Below are 23,317 nucleotides of genomic sequence, written 5' to 3'. Positions count from 1 at the left end.
TAGAAAGGCGTCCGTGCGGTTTTCTTGAGCGATTTAATGTTTGAGCAAGAGTCACGACTCGGACGAGGCTAGATGTGTGTGTGTGTGTGTGTGTTTGCTGATTGATAGTAGAGCTAAATTGTGTTTCAGGAAACAACAACCTGTACCGTTTGAGTTTATCAGGTCTCTGTTGTTACTGTTTGACCTTTAGCACAATCCCATGTCATATGTTCTACACACAGTGCCAGGGTTTTTGTGCCCCACACCCCCCTCTGCATTTTCCTATTTCATTTTCATGACCTTTATGCTCTGTGCCATTAACTCTACCTCCATATCCACCTTTCTTTAGTGACTTCCTATGTCCATAGCACCCATACTAGGCATCACATCATTTGTTGGTCTGTTGGGCTTATGTATAACCACAAATAAGCGCAGACATAACTGCATCCGAACACATTCACCACATTTTTATTTTTTCTACTGTAGCTTGAAAATTATTAAGTAAGTGCATTGTGCTCATGACCCCTGCACTTTATATCCTCTGGCTGGCAAACAGCTGCAGCTCTGCAAATTACAAAACAAATGTCATGCTTCCTTGGTCAACTACTGATGCAGAATCACACCCTTTCCTTTTTCTCAGGCTGATCTGCAGTCATCTGATTAGTTTACGGAATCACCATGTCAACGCTCTCACCGTTCTGGGAATAATCATGAATTGTGATAGAGATAAAACATATTGTTCTCAACAATGGGTCCCCAGTTGAAAATGTGTGTAACAGAATACATCTGTTACCACTGTGATCATTTTGGTTACCACTCATCTGTATTGATTTTTACTGAGTATCATCAATCAGGGCATTTATAATGGATACTGTTTGAGAGCACATATCTTCCCGCGGGGAATTATCACCCCAGGATTAGGTCAAGCAGAGATTTGATCTATTGTCAGTGAGATGAATTGATGTTTTTTTTTTTTTCTTTCTCCACTCTGCAGTGTGGATACAGAGAGAGAGAGGGGGTGTGGGTGGGGGGTGAGGAGGAATAGAGACACGTCTAAAGTAGTTTAACGTCAGCTCTCTAGACTCAAAGCTTTTAAAATATTCAAGGCCATTCTCCATCACCTTTTGCCCTGGTTGCTTGTTTAAGAAAAGAGTGAAATGAAATCAATAGTGCCTGCACTGGCCTCTTTGCCAGACATCATCCAATATTTATACAAATGAATCTTCACAACCTCAAATTTACCCTGCAGCTGCGTGTTGATCGGGGCTGTTGGAAGGGGTTGGAAATAGTAGATAGAATTTGAGGTAGAGGGAATGAAATAAATCTCGGCTTACATCATGACGCCCAGCCATACCTCGAGCACTCATTTGCATTCACATGATATGGCAAGTTGTGATTAACAGCTATGGTGAGTCTTAAAGTGGGACACCCAAATCCCACAAAGAAACGTTATGCTATTATCACTCCCTGAAACATGGCTCCACAGTTTATCTATGTGTTAAAAGCCAAAAAGGAAAGAAAAAAATAATAATAATAATAATGCACATTTTGAGGACAAGAGGAAGCTTCACAAATTGCTCACAAAAAAACTTTATTTTTCCTGCAACATGAGCTACTTCCTCAGGCATTGGGTTTGATGTTAATGATTGTAGAAAGTCCAGACTTCTTAAGCCAGATTCAAATTCAAAGTATAATTAGGCATTGGGAATGGATGTGTGTGAGGACAACTTAATAACACAGCTTGGAACAGAAGCATAAATACAAATATACAGAGACACATTTTGTCACCCGTGTTATGGTTCAATACTTCTAAGCGATGGTGACGGAACTCTCTTGAGATCTGTCACCTAAGGGAGATGAAACATGTTCAACAATCTCAGGAAATATAGCGTTCATTTATTAGTAGTAAATATGGAAATAAGTTAATTTTGTTTAAAATGATTGTTATCCTATGTGCTTAGCTGTCAACTGAATATTATAATAAGAAGAACAATGTTAATGAAATGCAATTTCTAGCACACCCCCTCTGTTTATATGGATGAGAATAGCAAAAATAAATCCAATGTTCTGTTTGGGCAAAGGGAGTGTAATTTACTATGTATATCCAGCAGGTAATATTGTCACTATTGTCACTAGAATCAAGTCAAATTTCAGTTTGCCTCTTTTATTAATCACAGCCTTAAGAACTGCTGATTATTAGCTCAGTTCAAATAGACAGTTCAGGAACATTTAGCACAGTTATTTGCAGGTGGATTGACAGGCTCTGAATGGCCCCCAGTTTTAAACTCACCAAGTCCACTCTAAGTAGGAACTGACCACGTCTTACCTGGTTCTCTGACCCTTTGTTTCAAACATCACAGCACCAGCTGCATTTACAACAATACTGATGATTTTGATAGTAACTTTTTTTTAATCTTTTTTTGGGACTATAATGATTGTCAGTCAGTTCTTGAAACATTTGTTTTATTCCTGCTAACTTACAAGTTGTAAACATTGTCTTTTAATTAGCGAAGAAAATACACACAAAAAAAAACCCTTTGCAATTTGATGCATTGATTAGTTTTTTTTCTTTTTTTCAAAAAGCCACAGCAAATGCATCACTGATGTTGCCCCTCCTGTTGAATTTGCAAGAATATGGTGCGGAGTAGGTAAAATGCAGCCACAGTATGAGAATATGCACACTAGAGAGCAGTCTGTTCCCTCTCTCTGCAGTTGTGGTGATCCTCCATCTCCCTCACAGTATCCCCATGTGAGGGGGATACGCACAGCACACCGCTAATGTCGAAGAACCCAAGAAGCACAGCATCTGCCAGTGCACTAATTACACAATGAACACAGGAAGCAAAATAATATGCCATATATACTCTATGTATGTGTATATAAATATATATTTTATATACACCTTAAAATGGCCTCAACAAACAGTTACATCACATGAAAACACAGTGGAGCATATCGTATGTGCAAATTTTCCTTGAAGCTGGTGTTTCGTTTTTTTTTCCCATTGTTTCTAACAGTATTTAAATAATGCTGGGATTGTAAATAAGCATGGTTTCAATGACAGTTGTTTTCAGTGTGCTTGGTTCAGTGATAAGAGGCGTCAGTCCTCTGTGAAAGCCAAAGAGGGAGAAACAATGAGAGACATAGCTTTAGATCTTTAAAACTCTGTTTTCTTTACTTGGATGGTACACAAATAATGATATAATAATATGAAAATATGCTTACTGATTAAGATGAAATAGATCATTTGAATCGTTTCACACACAGGCAGTGGGAAGGGGGGAAACTACATTGATAGCAAGCCAACACAGTGAATGATAAAACAACAAATATGAAAGTTAAAACAGAGAAGAGATTGAAAATTCAGATCATGGAGTTTACATTGGAGATGAGATGCAGATATTCTCTTGGCCCTTTCTCTCTTTTCTTTTTTTTTGTATTCCCTTTTTTTTTGGTTCAATACACTGCAGTGACATGGCTCTCCAGTCCATGAGCGCAAAGACTGCATCTATTGTCACTCATCCTCTCTGACAGGCTTCTCACATACAAATGAGTTTAGTGAATAGCAATTCATTTATTTAAACATTTTTTTTGTAGTTTACAAAAAAGAAATAGATTAGCTTGTATCATTTTTGTCCACACTTGCACTTCTTCTTTTAACATATTTTACACAGACTTTTATTTTTACAGTTTTATTTCAACTTAAACGTGTTTTTTCTATATATATTTTAGATGCTTGTCAAATACTCTCTTTACATAATACAAATATTTTTTTTTTCCTTTGTCTTTTTCTTGTATGTGTCCCCAACTGATTTTGAAACAATAATCAAATGTCCTGAAGTAGAAACACACATTAAAGCTCAGTTATCAATCCGTGAGAAGAAAAAGCCTCATTGCTCTTAATGAATTCCTCTCCTTTCTGTTGAACGTCAACAGGTCCAAGAGTCAGGTGCATGTTATGCCCTGTAGTCTCAAATTGGGAGAGTACAGCAGTAGCAGTAAATCCACCTTGAAATAGTCAAGCAGCATGAAGCACACTCCTTCTATATCACAGTGAGATGCTGTGTAAAAACTGTCCAAAAGTTCCCTTTAATCCATCAATCCCATAATATTCCTTTCCCCCAGTGTATCCAAAAGAAGGGGCTTTATTGTATATCCAGACAAATGCAGGAAAGGATTTACTCACAAAGTAGGGTCACACCTCACATTCCCGAGAAGGTTGCTGTTGGCAAGTGCAAGAGCCATATTCATTGATGATCACCAGAGCTCCCTCAATGTGGTTAGGTTTATAGTCGACATAGTACTCCGGAGTTGAAATTGCAGCCATCTGCTGCATACTTTGCTTTTGCTTCTGCTTACGACGCTGACTGCTGAAGCACTGCCTCAGTTGCCTTATTCCGGCTGGAAAGCACTTCCATGCTACATAAAGCATGAGCACTATGATGAGAAAGGAGAAGATGAGTGCCATGGTGCCGGTCACCACCTTATGAATCTGCATGGTGCTCTCCAGGTCATCGTGGCCCACTGTGACAGTGAAGGAACTTGTGACCACTTCACTCCCCTCACCTTCATAAGGGTTGGGAGTAAAAGGGCCCAGGAACACAGAGCCACCCTGGGCCAGATCCCTTGTTGAGGTGTACAGACCTGCTGCAGTTGCCTCCACTGGGGGATCATCACACAGCTGAAAAGCATAAACAGCATCCAACACATCCTCTCCTTGTGCAGAATCGGGGCTTGAACACAGCAGGGAACTGTCACGCTGGCCTCTGAAGGCACTCAGCCAAGAGGCCAAGGCACACACGTTGCGACTGCACTCCCAGTCATTCCCTGCCAGGGTGATGCTGTCCAGAGATGACCATGAATCCAGGGTGCGCTGGTCCACAGCCGTCAAACGATTGGAGTCTAGCATTAGCACCTTGAGGTTGGGTGTACTCTCAAAAACATGTGGCTCAATGTACTCGATTTCATTAGCTGACAGATCAATCTTCTCTAAAAAATGCCATGTCCAGTCCAGGGTATTGACAACAATTGTAGCACGATTGTTGTGCATGTACAGAGTACGTAAAGAGATTAAGCGAGGGAAGTGGGCAAGGTTCACTTTAACCAACTCATTGTGCTCAAGGTGCAACTCAGTCAACTTGAAGAGACCAGCAAAGGAGTTTCGAGCCAGGCTCTGCAGTTGGTTGTATCCCAAGTCCAAAAACTGCAAGCTCCGACAGTCTTGAAAAATCCGCACTGGCACAAATTTGAGAGCATTGTAGCGTAAATGCAAATTGGTGAGCTTTCTAAGGCTGTGGAACAGGTCGGGCTCAAGCGCCTGCAGCCTGTTGTATGAGAGGTCCAGAATACGCAGATTTGGGAGGGGCCTAAAGGTACCATTTGGTAGACTCTCAATCCGGTTACTGCTCAGGTCCAACTCCTTCACTCGTCTCAGCTTTTCAAATGCCGCCTCCTCTACAATGTCAATGTTGTTGTGATCTAAATAGAGCCAGGTGAGCTGTGACAAACTAGCCAGTTGGCCTTCACGCAGCTCGGTCAAGTTGTTCTCTCTCATGGACAGGCCCATGGCACTGCTCAGATTGCGGGGAATGTCTGTGAGGTTGAGCCCCTCGCAGTACAGCAGCTTGCTGTCGCAGCGGCACAGCCTCGGACAAACCCCCTCTACCAAAGGGATCATTCTTAAAAAAATGCCCAGTGAACACAGTATCAACCCAGGGGGCTTCTTCAGTGGCCACTTTAAGTACAGACCAATTAGAAGGAAATCCATTAGCATAAATATCCAGGGATGTCACTGAGAAAATGTCCATTGAACCACTCTGGATATTGTTTCTTCACCTCCACACCGTATTTATCATCACGTCTTATTTAAATAATTTATATCCCCTTCAATAAGGTTTTGTATTGTAGCTGTAGGTAGAAGTACTCTGTTTTTGTTTTATTTTGTCAAACAAGGAAATCCTTGGAAAAAAAAATCAAAGGATAGAGGAAAAGTCTCTGTGCTTATATTAGATATCAAGCAGTCGGTGGATAGTAGACAGGTGAAAACAAGTTCTCACTCTTATTTGAAAAGATTCCTACTCACCCCTATCCAAAAGCTGACAATCTCCATTCAGCCTCTCGCTTTGTGCCCCAACACTAATTATGTGCGAATCTAAAAAAGACCCCACTGTGGTACAAATTCTCCCCCCTCCCGTCTCCCTTTTCAGTGGACACCAGATCCTTGGCAGGCTTACAATGTCTTAGTTCTCCTCAAGTGAAAGAGCCAGAAAGAGAAGGAATTCAAGTAGCTTTCAGCGAGATGGTAGGAAGTGCAAGTTCCCCTGTCTGTATGCATGAGCTCTGTCTCTTTAGCTCCTCCGCAGTCCTCTGCTGCAATGATCAGAGGAGAGAAGAGACAAGCAGCGAAAGGAGGAAAAAAAAAAATGGAACGAGGAAAGATCTTTTCAAATAGCTCCTGTTTTCTGTTCTTCTCCCGTTCCTGCTTAAGTTTCAGCAGATCTGTCAACACATGTTATTGTCCATTAGAAGCAATCACTGCCTTGTAATGTTTAAATCCATTCAAGCGAGTAATCGTGCTTTCAGTGATGGATGCAAGAGAGGAAAAAAAAAGAGGATTTAAGAGGTGAACCCTGTTCATTGTTTTCTTGTGTAACAGTATTCCTTGTCATCTCAATGGCTCATCGTGGTTAAGAAGCCGCTTGTATTCCCTGTAGCTCGCCGGTTTTGTTCATTCCCTTCCTCTCCGGTTGTTTTCTCAGCCAGCTGGAAGAGACTGCTGAGGGCTGGTACTGGTAGGCAGGCAGGGCGGTAAATGTGGGAACCATAGGAGCGCGCAATCCCTTGCAGCAGACCAGTGCACTGACAGAGCATGCAGAAGCACCTTCTGTTCACTGAGTGTCGTAAGCCACTCACAATTCAGAGTTCTTGCTCTCTTTCCCTCTCTCTCTCGCTCTCTCTCTCGCTCTCTTTCCCTTGATCGCTTACTCGCTTGTTCATGCTGCTCCCCTCCTCTTCCTTCCTCTCTCTCTCTCTCTCCCCTCTTCACTTTTCTCTTGCTGCTTTTTTTTCTCCCCCCCTCTCTGTGCCTGAGACATTTACATATTCAGAATGGGCTGGGCTTAACCCAGAAGCATTAATGACACCCGCCCCCTCTCTCTCTCTCTCTCTCTCTCTCTCTCTCTCTCTCTCTCCGTCTCGCTCTCTCTCTCTCTCTTCCTTCCTCCCTCTCCCTCTCTCAATGACTGTAATAAATTGGGCGATATTATGTGTGCCTCTGCTGTGTGAGAAAGCAGTTTTTTTTATTTATTTCAGAGTTGCAAAATAACATGTGCCCATTAAACGAAAGGCTGTCCTATATTAGTTCCACCCCCTGAAACAAAGAGCCATTTTCTTGCACATTAACGATGAAGAAAAGCCGCATATTAAATAACAGAAAACGAGAAGAAATGTTGCTACTAAAATTAACCAAATCACATAATTATATACAGTATATATATAGGTATACTCTATAATGTACTGCAAATGGCTGAATCTCAATCTATTAATACATACTGTTTAGCCATCCATTCAGGATAAAGTATAGTCAAGCCTGGACATTCCCTTATTCAATCAAACTGCCCTGAGGCCAGACATCCCATGCCATTGCCAATCATGCCTTCGCGATCCATTCAATGCAGAATACATTTGCAGTTGCTTACCACATACGAGCAGCATTGAAATATAACTCAAACGTTAGTTCTGAAGGCCCTCTCTCCTCTTGTTTTTCAGTGGAATTTGTCCTAGCCTTGTCATTGTTCCTCAGTGATTATCAAAGACATTGAGCTGTAACAATGCCTCCTCATGCCAGCCAATGTTTTTACCATCTGGTCTTCTTTTTTTTCTTCTCTCTACTGAGTGTATTGTCCTCATGCATTAGGGTTTTCAATTGCGTAAAAAACAGCCCCCCCCCCCCCAACCCCCCCCCCCATGATCCTGATGCATAGACTGTGGAAGACGTGCCTCCACCTTCTACTGATTGTACAAAACTGAAGCCAAAGTATCTGAGACAGTGTGTTGTAAGTGTGGAGTGGGGCTGCAGTATCGAGGTTGAGTCAGTCTCAGCTGTCAATTCTGATATTCCACCAAAATATAAAATGCATCCCATAATCCATTAAAACCAAACCCATTGGAAAAGGAACTCTTGAACACACATGCATGAGAACTACCTAAAAAATACATTCAATGTGTTCATTAATTATTTTTATTTGGCCTTTGTCCCATCTGCTAACAAGGAGGGGGCGGTGTTGTTTGTGACTGGTAGCCAGCCACTAGGGGGCTCACTGCAGTATGTTATACATCTGTAGTTTTATGATTAGTTTCCAGCCAGTATAACTGCACTTCTAATTTAGTTGTGTGCAATTCTAACATTATAAATACAGTTTTTAATGTATGTTTTATGTATGGTCACCAAACATTGATCCTATACTTGTTAAGGGGTTGTTAAGAAAGAAATACTAATGAAGAAGCATAACGGCTGCCGTGAAAAACCAGAAGGAAGTTAAATTGCACAACCACTTTTCTTGGTTAATGTTAAATTTATATTTGGATTTGGAAAACAAATCTTGATTATTCTTCCAATTTCTCAGTTATTATTTTGAAATGGAGGTTTGACAGCGAGAGATATATTGAGCAGCCGAGCAAAAGCAAGAAAAATTGTCATCGTTACGATCTGGACATCTTGAAGTGTATATCATCCCTGCTTTGTCTTTTCTATATCCCCTTTTAGCTGTAATGGATGGCTGTGCCATCAGCTAATGACTTGGTGCACTATAATGACTTGACACAGTGAACAGGAGATGAGAGTGTCCAGACCATCAGTTTTAAGACTTTAAGAGCTTTGGCGCTGTGCTTTGCAGTTACAGTCAGCACAAGTGTCAAAGAGTCAAAGTATGTGACTGTGTGTGTGTGTGTGAGCATGACGCTTGTGCCCAAACAGAACATATCATGGAAGATAATCATACTCATTTTGGTTCACATAAATAGGCTTTTAATGGCATTTTATTTCCCTTTTAGCTGCAATCATAGCCTGAGTCTGGGCCTCATATTACAAACAAAATATAAACAAATTAGCCACAGATCTTTCTCACTGTCTGTATAATTATTATTTTTTTAATTGTTTGAGGTTACACCAAAATATTTAGTCTGATTTGATTTGTACATTCCATTTACCTAATGATACTTTTGTGTGACAGAAAATTGTCCTTTTCCTAAACCATGTTTTTATTCGGTCTGAAATAAGTTCATTCAAAAAAGAAAATTCTACATTTTTATATGGAAAAATTAAAATACAAAATGCAGTGTTATTTTCCCCGGTTTCCATCGTACCACTACATAATAAAGAGTTTTAGATCAAAACATTGCAGTTTGGGATTGAGTGCTGGAATAAGACGTCTATGATTACAGGCAGAGTATTAAAATATTTATTAAATCTGAGCACTTGAGCGACTGTGTGAGTCCAACAAAACAAGGCAGGCGACTAAATGCAATGGGTAAGAATATGACATATGTTATCATTCCACAAAAGAGTGCAACCCCCATAGAGGTTTCTCTGTGTTTTAAAGAGTCATACAGTAAGTGGTCAGAAAGTTCATATTACATGTATTCATTATAGTTTTTCCATTATATTATCAGCAACTTAGGGTGAACTAAGAACGTTTTCATTCTTGATTCCCTATAGAATATAGAAGACAACAAGTAATTTGTGCTTGTACTTAGGCAAGCTGGGTTAAACGAAACAGTAAGCGATACCATCATGATATTCAGTGGAGCTTGAGACTGGGAGGAATAGGCTTTTGCTCTCGGCTCAATCCGAAAGCATGTTTTTCTGTGATTCAGAATCAATAAACAGTAAAATTGTATTTAATTCCATCATCACGATTTGCCTTTGTTTTCAGTTTTAAAGACGAGTTAAAGTTTGTCTTGACTTACGAACAATCAATAAAGAAATATGGCAAGCCTGATATAAACGTATGCCATTGTGCACACATGGAGATAAATAAAATAAGCCTTGGGAAAAAAAGTATTGGAAATAATGAGAGTTACCTTTATGAAACATGATTCAAAATTGCTTTTAGTTTTTGATCATTATCTCCCAGGAGTGTTCCTTTGCATCCAGTTGCATGAAAGTACTGTGTACCTGTGAGCTCACTGTTGCCATTCACTGACTTTGTCTTTGTCCATTTGAAATTCTCCTGACTTTTTGTAGCACTATTTTCGTTAAACTCGACATAATGTCTCTTAGTTTCTAGGTGGTTGGCTGCCTCTAAGATACTGGAACCCCCATGTGTGACACTAACACCTGCTGCCAATCAAATGCAGTCAAAGCTTAACTAGTACCACATATGCGTCGTTGCATACCTCAGATGAAATAAGTGTGCTTGGGAAACAGATCAACAGCACAAATTGTAAGATGAAAAACTACTAACAAAATATCTTGCAGTTTCTGTTTGTAAAGCACACAGAAAGAGGAAAGAAATATATATAACCGATAGATGGATACATGGGTTTCAATTACTCCCAGGTATGTCAGATGTGAGGTGTTAACAATAACATTCCCAGTGTTGGACAGCCTTTTACACAGAAACAAGATCAAAATACTTCACCTGGCACCACAGTTGATAGCCATTTCCACTGCCAATGTTTCACTCACATTTGGCAGGTTGTTATGTTGGTTTTCTACATCCAGTATTTAATTCAATTGCATGTTTCTCAATTTTGACTTAGTCTATATCTTTTTTGCAGCTGTGTTCTGCTTGTTATGTGGTTTTGCTTCAGAGACTACATCAAACCCTGCCTGTGAATAGGTTGTGTGTGCCAAAGGAACTTTGTTCTGCTGTCAGATGATGCAGAAATCCCACTGAGAGCCACCAAGCCCATTTCAAAATCCAGCTCTCTGAAGCAGTATGTCCTCACTTCTTGATAGTCCTGACCACTCTTGCCTATTGCCTCATTCGGAGCCAAACAAGGCTCCACATCCTTCATATGTCCACTAACCTTTCTCATGTTGGGATGAAGCAGAGCAGAACACAGTGAACAGAAGAGTCTCTGATGCAAAAGGCTGAAACACTTGTAAATTTCACTGAAAATGACGTGTGCCTTTACCCCTATTATCGCTGCAAGGTAAGCTCGGCAATCTAAAAATCTACATACAGTCCATTTTGGGTGCAGTAGTGCAGATGGCAGATGGAGATTTATTATTATGTCTTAAGTCCTACATCCTGGACTTTAAGCTACATCCTGAGGAGATAATTCAGCCTGTAGTTTTGCACGCAACTGTGTAGCACTACAACACGTACATTTGCCCCTCTGATTTGATCAATTTTCATCAAACTTCATTTTCAGAAGCAGAAAGTTTGAAAACATGAGATTACGATGAAAGGTCAGGTGTGAAATGTGATGCGGGGAACCTCTCTCCTGCCTCTCTGTCACAGGTGCTAACTGGAGCTTGTCCTTTATGAAAGTTTCACCTTGACAGTAATTACTTGCGCTGTGTCTGAACAAAAATGTGTTAGTATGCATTACAAGTCATGATCATTTTTCTTTTTTTTTTGGGGGGGGGGCACTTTTTTTTGTGACAAATGCACCCATATACAGTATTATCTGCCAGACTTCAAAATGACATTCACATTTGTTGCTGTAAAATGTCAGGTGATAAATGACGCCCCACTGCACCAGGAAAGGAGCCATGCCCTGTCGTAGGCCCTTTTGTTTGGAAGAGCTTTTTGTCACTTTGTTGGAAGCACAGCACAGATGCAAATAATAAAAAAAAAAGTAATGTCTGACATTCAGTTTAACAGTCCTGATATTTTACATGGTTGTTTAAAGTAGGCCCCTCACAAAGTGAGAACAACCTGAAGGTCTGTCGTTTTCTGTTCTTGCACATGGCACATATGATAACATGCTCAGACACCTTTCTTACAAAACCTGAGATGGAGGGTGTAATTTCTCCTGGCTCTTCAAAGGAGCATCGCTGTGTAAACACTCAAAACACAGAAGACGACAGCTGACATTGTGTGTCAGGCAGGCTACACATTGGGGGTGTCACTCGTGTAACACAGGACAAACACGACCCATCCACACTTATATTAACACCTTTAAGAATCTCCAATTAGCCTTCCTCTATTTTTCATTTTGTCAGAATAGTGTACCTGCAGAAAACCTACAAAGACTCAGGGAGGACATCAAACACCAAGGCCCTAGTTAACCAGGTTAGAAAGTCAGAACTTAATTGTAGGGAGGTGACAGTGTCAACCAATGTACCACCTGGCTGCAGCTGGTATACTATCTTGATTATTCAGGTTGAATATATGTTCACAGTAAAGACAGCAGATCGTTATGCCATTTCTGCTTTTGTGTTTGATTACAGCTCATACTGTTTGTACTGCATATTGTTTTTGCTTTTCTCTCTCCTAGCCCGTATACAATCACAAAAACAAAGAAAGAGAGATTAAAGCCGACCTTTTTCTCTCTGATTGCTGCCATTGTGCATTAATGTTAACCGCAATCTCTAAGTGGTGCAGTGCAGTCAAAAAACATCTCAAGTTTGTGTCCCGCATATCTAACCCTAACCCTAACCCAAGTCATTACAACACATCAGTGGTGATTGCTCTAGGACAGCAAGGGAAGCTCAGCTCCCTCTAAAATGACGTCAAATATGTACTGTATGTTGTATTTACATTTCATTCTAGACGTGCATTATAACATGATGAGAACGTGTCACTAGTTCATTTAGATCACGGATGACGGGTCGTCGTCTTACGTGTTTCTTTGTATTCCCGTAGCAGCCTCCGCATTAAAACCACTTGAAGCTCAGCTTCAGCTCTTCTCTATGTGACGACACAGAATGGGTTTCACTTCCAGGGAAGCTCAGTTCCGTGAACAGTGGATGAGGGGGTGGGCGTTCGCGGACACTGGGCTTATGCATGTTGATTGGAGGAACTATCTGAAAAGCGGAACCAGGTTTTGATTGACATCGTTGCAGAAACATACCCGACAGCAAAGCCTTTTCTGCCTCAGTCTTGTGTGGATTTTGCGAGGGAAGTCTGTGGACAAATAGCTGGTTGTTGTGTGTCATTTGCTCGGTGATATAGCCCATTTTCGTTTCACTGTAAATCAAAACACTATTGTAGTGTTTCAGTTTTACATAATTATCGCTTTTTCCCTGTTCTAGTTGTTCATTTGCATAATTTATGTAAGAATGTATGTATAAAAGCAGGGCCTGAAATGAGCTTCCCCTGTTTCAGAGGCCACCAACCGCCACTGCAATATAATAATAATATCAACCAATTAAAGCTAGCATTATCTATTCCGAAATTAAACACAGGTATGTACACATAACTTGATCCTAAATGTGCGGCCGATCTAGAGTACAGTATGTGATTTGTCATACATCAGATGTGTTATGACAGACCCTCACCTTCTACGTAGTAAAATACAATTAGATATACAATTATGGCATCATAAGACTACAGCCCATATTAAAACAAAAAAAAAACGTCTCCATCTCTGCTGCCTTTTTGCTTGCCTGTGTGTATATGTGTGTATTATACTCACTGCATAATTTGCTGTCTTCATTCCAGTAACTTTACACATGGAAATTAACCCATAAAAGTGTTGACAAATATCTAAACTCTTCATGTCGGGGGTGCTTTTCTAAAATTCCATGCTGTGCATTTCCCCCCCTTGTTTTCTTTAGCCAACGACTTACAACCTCAGCATACAACTTAGTCATTTCACATTGTGTAGTGAAATGATGATTGCATTCCGTCGGGGCTGCATTTTCAGTCTTTATAACCTGAGTGATGAAGTACTGGCTTCTCTAACTTCTGGCATCACTCTGTTTTTAAAGTTGCTTGGAGCAGAAACTGGACATCAACATTACTCATTGTCATTCTTCTATCAGCTATACTGTCTGTTGCAGCTGCGAACCTGCACCAGAGACTTGTCTACCAAATGGACCATGCATAATTAAGATGGTAACCCACAGCAGAGATGTGACCCTGTCGCAGCATTAAAAAATAAGGCCGAGCAGCCCAGGGGTACACTTCACTGTCCTTGTGATGCACCCGAGACCCTGTTATTCAGCTCCCTAAATATTATTCCCATACAGAGCACACAGAAGTATTAATATTGGCAAGGTTTTCCAACTGCTGGATTTTCAGAGTCCAATAAAAATAAAATTTATATAAAGTAATTAATATTAAACTTTGTTGTCATTCATTGGTGATTCATATTTAATACATACATATTTTTTTTTTAAAACGCAAACATACTTATAATAACAATATCCCACACTTTTTTGTCCTCTGAGAGTCCAGAGTATGTTTTTTGGAGGAGATACATACAATATTGACAACACTGTATTTACAGTTCCAAAACAACACTAGCAAAGTAACATGTGATTGTAAAACTGCATAAAAATTAATATAGTTTTTATCCAGCAAATAAATTCTATATTGACTGTGGAGATGCATGATCTCTCTACTTTTCTGTAGAGCACTTAATGATTCAATGGAAAAGACATGATGGTCGTTTAACAAGGCCATCATTGAGGCAAATTTATATGATCAACCTCTGTCGCTACAGATGAGCTTCTGCTGTATTTTCTTTGTCATATAGCATATGGAAATAAGATGCACCAGGCAGTCACCCCTTTTAATAGGCCAAGATTTGCCAAACACATATAAATTAGGCTGTGTCAAATAAGCAACTGATGCAGCATGTCCTTGTTTCCAGAGCTGAATCAATTTATCAGTCCATGATCAAATCAGTGCTTATTAAGGTGTTGTGCGACAGTTTAATAAATCAGACGTGGAGAGGTTCATATGTCTTTGCTGGTGTTTAAATCTGTGCCGTTACCGAGACACTTTGATGAATGACAGCCAATATTTTCAAGGATGGTGTCATTTTCATTTCCTGGAAAATGCAGGTTGGACATAAGCAGCTGTTACCATCGTGAGAATATAGTTTGTAAGTCAGCTTAAGGAAGAGAATATATGTCCTTTGAAAAGACATCAATCCTCAAACACCCACTGTGACAGTAAGTCCTATCCCCTGATCCATCCTTGCACAGTGCACTTACATTATGTCCAGATATTCGGTGGCTTTATGGTTCCCAGCTAATAGCAGAAACAACTCTGTCTGAGGCATGTGGTGTTGCGTGGCTGGACTGACAAAGCCTACATGAAAGGATGGGGGACATAATCATTTACCAGTTCAGCCAGCTCCAGCAGTCTTTGAAGTCGTGGCACCATGGATCATTACAGCAAGTAAACACACTGGTGTCTTCCCCTGTATACTATCAGCGTTGTTTGTGCACAGCAGCTGTCTCTATAGTGGCCTCAGCCACAACAGGCAGGAGGTATACTGGTGTTATCGTGCTATCATTAGCATGTTTTCATTTGATCCGCTCATAGCTCTGTTTCACTGTCAGACTTGAGGCTTTGTTTTTTTCTCTCTCTCTCTCTCTCGCTCTCTCTCTTTTCCCAAACCACCCTAATCCCTGATTAGCACCACCTACACACAGCAACTTACCCACCAGAGCAGCTTGAGTCATCATTATCCTGGTTTACAAAAACACATATATCATTCTCAATACCCATCAGTCTCCCTGACAGTTGCCACCTTCCCACTGATAGCGAAAGGCTGGAAGCTGTACACATACATGTTTTGTTTTATATGAATTTATCAGTGTGTGTGCACCTGTGCAATGAACTAGAGTGGGAAAACATGGAATGAGACTGGAATTGGTCAGTGTCTGAAAAGCTCAGTTCAGGTTTGTCTAGCTATAACTCACTGAATCATCTCTGCAGCATAACAGCTGCACTTAATAACCACTATTTCAGACATATGTGAGACACTATCTAGATATATATATATATATATATATATATATATATATATATATATATATATATATATATATATATATATATATACATAAGGTGCTATATATAAGGTGCTTGAAGGTGTCTGGCATGGGTTTCCATTAAAATGAAAAGCACTAGAGAACTGACCCTCATGGGGAACAATAATGTCTCTCTATACCTCACAGAAATCCTGTAATTTGTGACATGTAAGTGTGTCGTCTAATCCGACGTGGCACAGGCAATGGTAATGCGGGTGGGGTGGGAGTGATGCAATGCAGAAATGCAAAAAAGGATGATGAAATGGGATTATGTCTGCTGGTTAACAATGACTTCTTGAAGTGGGTTGACCTGAGTCCCCGTTACATGTGTTTCATCATGTCTGAAGCCTGATTCTTTTCAGAAATAGCATCCAAATACCGCCATGTCATGTTTGTGTATGTACGTAAAGGAAAGAGAGAGTGTGTGTGTGTGTGAGATTAATCCAGTGTTTTGTTTTTTTTCTTAGTTCTGCAGTGAAACAAAAGTACATCAATGATACTCAAACCTTCTCACCCCTCTGACTATATTTTTTCTCTTTTTTACCACAGTTCTGTTCTTACAGACACCACAACACTCTCTTATTTTCTCACCCTCTCTAACCTATTCTCATCCTCTCCATCTCTTCTCTTCTCCTCTGCTGCCCCTCCCTTAGTCCCTCCCTCACAAGCTACTTGCTATTCAGTGCAGGGAGGCAGCAGGCAGCATTGCTCTAGCTCCCCATTCTGCTGCTGCTGCAGGGCTAGACTTTTTTTTATCCCCTGCTCTCTCTCTGTCTGTCTGATAACTAGACATTTGCCTCACTTTTTTTCTTATTCTCCTGAAACTGCGTCCTAAAACAGTGACTTACAGCCCAACATGCTTTAGATTTCTCTCTTGCTGTTCACTTCATGCTTCTAATGTTAAAAATAGTTTTTATTGTTTTTTTCACCAAACACACGATATATACGCTACATCAATGAGACTATACTGGGGCAGATTTCCATCAATTTTTTAATTATTGAGACATTTCAAGTAGACATTTTAACCCTTACTGTGTCAAAATGAGGACTTTTGCCTAAATGTGTCTCACAAAATGAGTTTTTATGCTTAGTCTGAGTATTCTACTATCATATACTGAAATAAAAAAAACCCGCCTTTCTTGCCAGTAGACACACCTGACCTGCCCTTTCTCCTGACTCTCCTGCCTAACTTTTCCCATTTTACAAATCTCATTTTCTTAACCTACCAGGTCATGCTCTCAGTGACTTTCCTGAGTCCCGTAACATATGCCCTTATAATGTCTGAAATCATAAGCGACAGAAAAGACAACGGCATGCAACCGCTTGCCCTTTGCTTCATTTGTATTTCAGTTTCTGCTTATTTTTTGGTCAGTATCTGCTAATGCTTCTGTCTCTGCTCCAGCTTTTAGTTGTGTGCTTCCTTTACTGTCTCCTTTCACTTATGTTCCATTTAGGTGTTTGTCCATGTGGTGGAATGGACACGGTTATGTAGACCTTTATCTTGCCCAGCTGTTTGTATAAAGGATGAGCTCATGTGGTTTTCAGTATCAGTATCAGCCCAATACTGGTCAAAATCATTGGATGTGATAATGGAAAAAAGACAAACGTGAAATCCTAAACAATCCAAACAATTCTAAATATATCACAACTGGTTAATATGGTATTGGTGTAAAAAGAGATATGTGCCACCAACATCATGTGGCCTGCATATGAGTGACCTATGTGTATCAGTAGATACTTAATTCTGTGACAGTATGAGACACGGAAAAGTGGTATTGATCCATCTGCAGTTTGTATGAAGCTATTTCTAAACATTAACAAACAATCAAACATAAAAAATACTTCCATTTGAAAGCTTGTAGGACACAGATCTTTTCATTCACCACTACCGTCCCAAGTAAAGGAGAATTCACCCTATAAAATGAATCTACTGTAGTAATACTTAGTTAAATATACTTTTCATAATACATATCAGCTCATTCATCTTTGTTAATGTTGACGATTAAAGGCTTCGGTGTATGTAGAACCATGCATCCATGCACACAGGGTGTTAATTCTTGACTTTCATCCTAAACATACTGCTCATTTTATACTTACGATGTGCTTGATAGTGAGCCAGATGCTTCCTCTCATCCACAGCCTGCTTGACCACAGATGCTAATAGCCACTGACAGGCCCACAGTCTAAACATGAGCCAGTGTAATGAGAGGAATAAGCAAACAGCATCAGCCATTAAACATAAGAGAGCTTGTGCCAGAAGGCACTCTGACTCCTCCTCAGGCAGTGCCGTTCTCAGCCGCATTAACTCTAAATGACAGGAGACTGCCAGACTCAAACAGCAGTGTTATAGATACCACGAGCAGCCACATGACAGAAGAAAAGACATATGAAGCACTTGGGGCGTTGTAAATGAACTTGTTTTCTTCAGGCACTGCACAGTAGCTGCGGGTACTCGTTAGCTGTGTCTCAATTCTTGGCTAACCTCCTTCAGAGTGCGAATATGAAGGCTGATTGCATCATATTGCCGCAACGTAATGCTTTGGAAAGAGACAAGCTCCTTTCAGACATGCACTAAACTTTAGCGATTACTGGGACATCCTGTGAAGGGGCTGCATGTCTGCAAAAAATCACACTGGAGATCTTTTGTTGCAGTTGTAAACAATCTCAACAAGACAAAAAAAAACTTCAGTTTCATGTTAAGTTCCATTAGAAATCAGTGCGACATTCAGCTGCTGCTCTGTTGCTAGGCAACAGTGTTAATATATGAGGGAAATCCTCTCAATCAGACATTGTCATTAATAAATCCGTATAATAATCAGGAAAAATAAATAAAATACACTTTATTTGATTATAAGCAACAATTCAAAAAAGTGTAGTTGTTTTTAATAAGAACACAAACAAATGTTTATGGTATATTTTTGTTTTGAAATAAGCTGGATCAGCATTCTGTGAACTCCTTTCATAATTGTAAGTTTGTCCCTTATAGTTCATCAAGATGTCTGGTGTCTAGATATTTTAAGCAAGCGTTTGAAGTGATTAGAAACATTGAGGGTTTGCAGCACCTGTAACAACAAGCATCCCATGTGACAGAAGATAATCCTATCCTGCACAAACCTGGTAAATTATGCTCCACACTTTTACACAAATGTATGAGTAGTCTGCGCCCAAACACTGGTAGTTACTGTTGTTATGTTTATCATTAGGATATAATAAGTTTTACAGAGGAATTAAGTTGATCAGCCACACCATGGAGAGTATGTGAGGGTTTTGCTGGAAATGTGTGAGAATAGTGAGACAGTGGTGAGGTGTGCAGTTGGAGTGACAGATGGGTTCAAGGTGAAGGCGGGATTACATCAGGGATCAGGTCTGAGCCCCTTCCTGTTTGCAATGGTGATGGACAGGTTGACAGGCAGAAGTCTCCGTGGACTATGTTGTTTGCAGATGATATTGTAATCTGTAGTGAGAGTCGGAGTAGAAGAGAGCATGGAGAGGTGGAGAGGTGGAATATACACTGGACACAATAGGAATGAAGATTAGTCGGAGCAAGACAGAGATGCAAGATGGCAGTGAGACCTGCAACGACGTGGCTCGAAGACAGTGGCATTGTCTACAAGAAACAAGGTGGAGCTGGAGATACTGAGAGTTGTGTTGGAAGTGACCAGAATGAACAGGTTTAGAAATGAAAATATAATCGAGGGAAAGCGCAGGTTGAACAGTTTAGAAATAGTCTAAACTGTTCAACAAGCGAGGCAGGGTTGAGATGGTTTGGTCTTGTGCAGAGAGGGGTAGTGATTATATTGGACAAAGGATGTTGAGAAGATGGAGTTGCCAGGCATCAGGAAAAGAGGAAGACCACAGAGAGGGTCCATGGATGTTGTGAGGGAGGACATGAGGACATGGTGTAAGAGAAGAGGAAACAAGGCAGTGGGCAAGATGGAGGCAGACAATCTCCTGCGACAACCCATAAAGGTAGAAGCTGACAGAAGAAGGATTAAGTGTCTTAAAGGATTTTGGATTTATACAAACTCACTCTCTCTGCAATATTGTTTTTAAAGTAAAGTAAAGTAAAGTAAAGTAGAATAAAATACAGGTGAACTTCCTGGTGACGATGGGTTAGGATGCATGGTTGTGTATCTGTATGTCATGACAGACTGGTGACCTGTTCAGGCTGGCATTCAACCTATGGATAAAAGGAAAAACAAAGTATTCGTCAAACTTACATTTTTTTATGTGTGTGCGTGCGGACACATAAAGACATACATGGACACGTAGCAGCGCAGATGTTATTTCTGTTCTTATTCGCTCCTGCATTGCGTCAACACTATGCACTATTCCTATTGAGGTTATGATGTGACATCTATATCTGTGCTATCATGCTGTGTCATCTCATTTAAAAAACGGAGGGACAAAAACCAAGCCACTCATCTGGAAGTATTTTAGGTCTTGGCCGCGGGGCATTGTAGTGTGTTTTCTTTTCCAGTATCCTGTAATCAAACTAGCGGATAGCTTCCATTGCACGTCTTTAAATTCCACTTAATGAGAACAAGTCAAATTGGCCCATCTATGGCACTACAGCTGAGAGAGCACAGCTTATCTTAATGAGGATCTAGCTACCCATTATCTGGTGGTAACCCCACCAACATGTTACCACTATTATCAGCCCCCGGCTTGCACGCGCACAAACACTTTCTCACCCTTTCCTTATCAGCTTGCCTTCCCCTTTAAGCCTGCTGCAGACAGTGTAACCACATTGGACAGTAATTGTACCTCTCGCTCCTGCCTAATTGAATTGACAAGGAGCCGGAATTGATATCATTTAGCACATTGATCTTGGGAGACAATAAGACAGAATGTCTTATACCCCAATAACCCCCCTCCCCCCATCTCTTTTCTCCCCCACCTGTCTGCTATTTTCCTCTCTGTGATTCATCTGCTCATTCCTTTGATTTGCCATGTTATTGCTTATGAATTACCAGATTCATGCCTCACTTCTTCCATCCCCCCTCCTTTTCTGCTCTTTTTTTTTTTTTTTTTTTTTTTTAACCATTGTCAGTTTTGTTGCACTGGTTTTAGGTGGCGTGCAGAGCCGTGACACGTTTGAATGCCTCAGACGATATAGATTATCTAAACTTCTCATTAAGCATGCCCGTTATGTTGTCGCCAAAAAGAAGCGCGTTGAACGCTTATTCACATAGTGCTCACAAATACCACAAAATAGAACCATAAACGACTGTCGGTATGAAGGAATCCGAGTAACACGAGATAAAAATGTATTGTGTCCCTGCGCCACTAAAAACCATTCAGCTACAAACACATGTAATAAACTTCTATGTCCGATGTAATAGAAACAATACTTAAATTTGAGCACTCGCTCTTATTTTACATTTGAAAGTGAATGATAAAAGTCAAATTGGCATTCCTAAAACAGTCAAGTGCCTCATTTCTCTGCATAGTATTCAGTTTGCACAGACACTTTACCATAATGTCTCATTCTGTTTGGAGGTCAGAAATGCAATGAAAGCATTTTGTGCTACACTGCAACATTGACTAGCACAGCGTCGGGGGCCTGGGAGAGCGAACGCGCTCAGGGCCCTCAGTGACTCCTGAGCTCTGCACCGTCCACCAGCCCATCTCCTGAGTGAACAAGAATAACTCTGCTGCCTTCCACTACCCCACACACTAGATGCTTATTTTCAAGCACCCTGCTCTGTCTTCCTCTCCCCTTCTGGGAATGAATGAGTGCACACAAGGGGTGGAAAATAATGGATGGGGACAGTTGGAAACATTGCCTGCAAAAGGGGACTTGTTTAGTACAAAATCCGAGCGTGCACATTCAATTATGTTACAGCTAAACAATAAGCAGTCAGTGCTGCCGCATGGGCAGCTGTTGAATCAACATTTACTGGGTGTGAGAGAGTACAGAGAATAACACGCTCACACAGGGTACACCTGAAATGGAGGACTGTCAAATGATAAACATTATCGCCGCATGATGAAAATAATGTGTCTCAGGGTGTCTTGATTTCCCAAATATACACACATGTGCACACACATGATTATAAAGAGTGTGCTTACTGATTGCTGATAGGAGTCTGACACACTAGCTAAACTATGAATCATTATTTCAGGATGGCCCTGTATGCAAACTTTATGATGAGACATTCAAACACAGTGTCTTTAAAATGGGTATTTTTTTTGGTGTTGCTGCAGAAAACCCAGCTCCTCTCGGAGGAGTTGTGACTAAGGATGTAAAGCTGTGAAAAGTATCACTGTATATTCTCTCTTCAACGGAGTGATTGTATCGATGGTATGACATTTATTCTAGTGTGGTGATAAAGTCGTAAAGCTCTCAGTCGCTGCCCATCCATGGTGAGTGAGATTACTCAGATTACTTGAGGCTCTGTTTATCTCCAGCATTATGTCTCTGTCTTGGTTTGCAATAGCAGTAGCCTCACATTACTCACGGGCTACACTCTGCGGATCATTTCCGTTTGCCAAACGCATCCAGCAGCTACTGGACTGCGGCGGATGCTAAATGTGACCCGCAGCCTACAACCAACAACATGCATATAACAGCTTGAGTCAAGTGAAACACATTTTTTTTTTTTTTAAAACGTGTACATTTCCCCCATTGTGGGATTTATAAGGGATTATCTTATCTTATTTTACCATGTAGTCCTACTTCCTCACTCAGTCTGTGCTAAGGCCCCCCCTCCTCCTTTGCTCCCTCTGTTGGACACCTGGTCTGTGGATTGTTGCTGAGCATATACAGCAACAGTCTACACCAGAGTCACTGAAACTGCTATAATATGAATTACGACGGGCATACGATGGGATGGACTTTTCCCACGTCCCTCTGCTCTCTTCAACTGTGACTGAGAAATATAGGTTTTGCCCGGCAGACCTAGTGTTTGATACTGTCACAGCTGTATAGCACTGTGGACTTCACTGTCTCTATCGTTATATATTGTGTAATGGACAACACTCTTACAACCCTAGTGAAAGGGTGTTGAAGCAGTGTTGTTGTAGTGTAAGAGTAGTCTACTTGAATTATCAAAGGCATGTTGCATTGACTACACACAGAACTAAAGGTGTTACGGCAAAACACCAGCAATAGGAACTCAAAAATTGCAGAAGCTGGGATAAAAGTGGGGGGAAAAAAACTGAAGCACATGCACACCAAGAGGATTTCTTTATGTCTGGCCATTCTCTCTTTCTCTCCAGTTCAATTAAGGTTTGTTGGTACATTAAATCATGTCGATATGATTTAAGTGTCCTCAGCAAGGTTCCAGATAATCCCCTTTTTATTTTTTGGTGGTGAGCAGCTTTAATCCTGTGTGTCCCTGTGGTGCCTTAATGACACATTAGTCTCTGTAGGCAGCACAATGACTGATG

The 23,317-nt window shown here is 40.6% G+C and overlaps 2 protein-coding genes across 3 annotated transcripts in view; one reads left to right on the top strand and one right to left on the bottom strand.

The window, feature by feature from the left end:
• ctnna2 (catenin (cadherin-associated protein), alpha 2) overlaps positions 1-23,317 on the top strand; it is a 252,270-nt gene that overhangs the window by 145,647 nt on the left and 83,306 nt on the right. The window lies entirely within an intron of this gene.
• On the bottom strand, positions 3,134-6,980 carry lrrtm1 (leucine rich repeat transmembrane neuronal 1). The gene has a single exon (XM_058639884.1). The coding sequence runs from the start codon at positions 5,750-5,752 to the stop codon at positions 4,175-4,177; it is 1,578 nt and encodes a 525-aa protein (XP_058495867.1). The 5' UTR covers positions 5,753-6,980; the 3' UTR covers positions 3,134-4,174.

The sequence above is a fragment of the Solea solea genome, chromosome 10 (assembly GCF_958295425.1).
Source record: "Solea solea chromosome 10, fSolSol10.1, whole genome shotgun sequence".
Taxonomy (NCBI): domain Eukaryota; kingdom Metazoa; phylum Chordata; class Actinopteri; order Pleuronectiformes; family Soleidae; genus Solea; species Solea solea.
The sequence above is the reverse complement of the archived record's forward strand: the minus strand, read 5'-3'. Positions and strand labels throughout refer to the sequence as shown.

What these genes read in the sequence shown, in the direction of transcription:
- lrrtm1 (XM_058639884.1), bottom strand. Translation starts at nt 5,752, where the DNA reads ATGCTAATGGATTTCCTTCTAATTGGTCTGTACTTAAAGTGGCCACTG.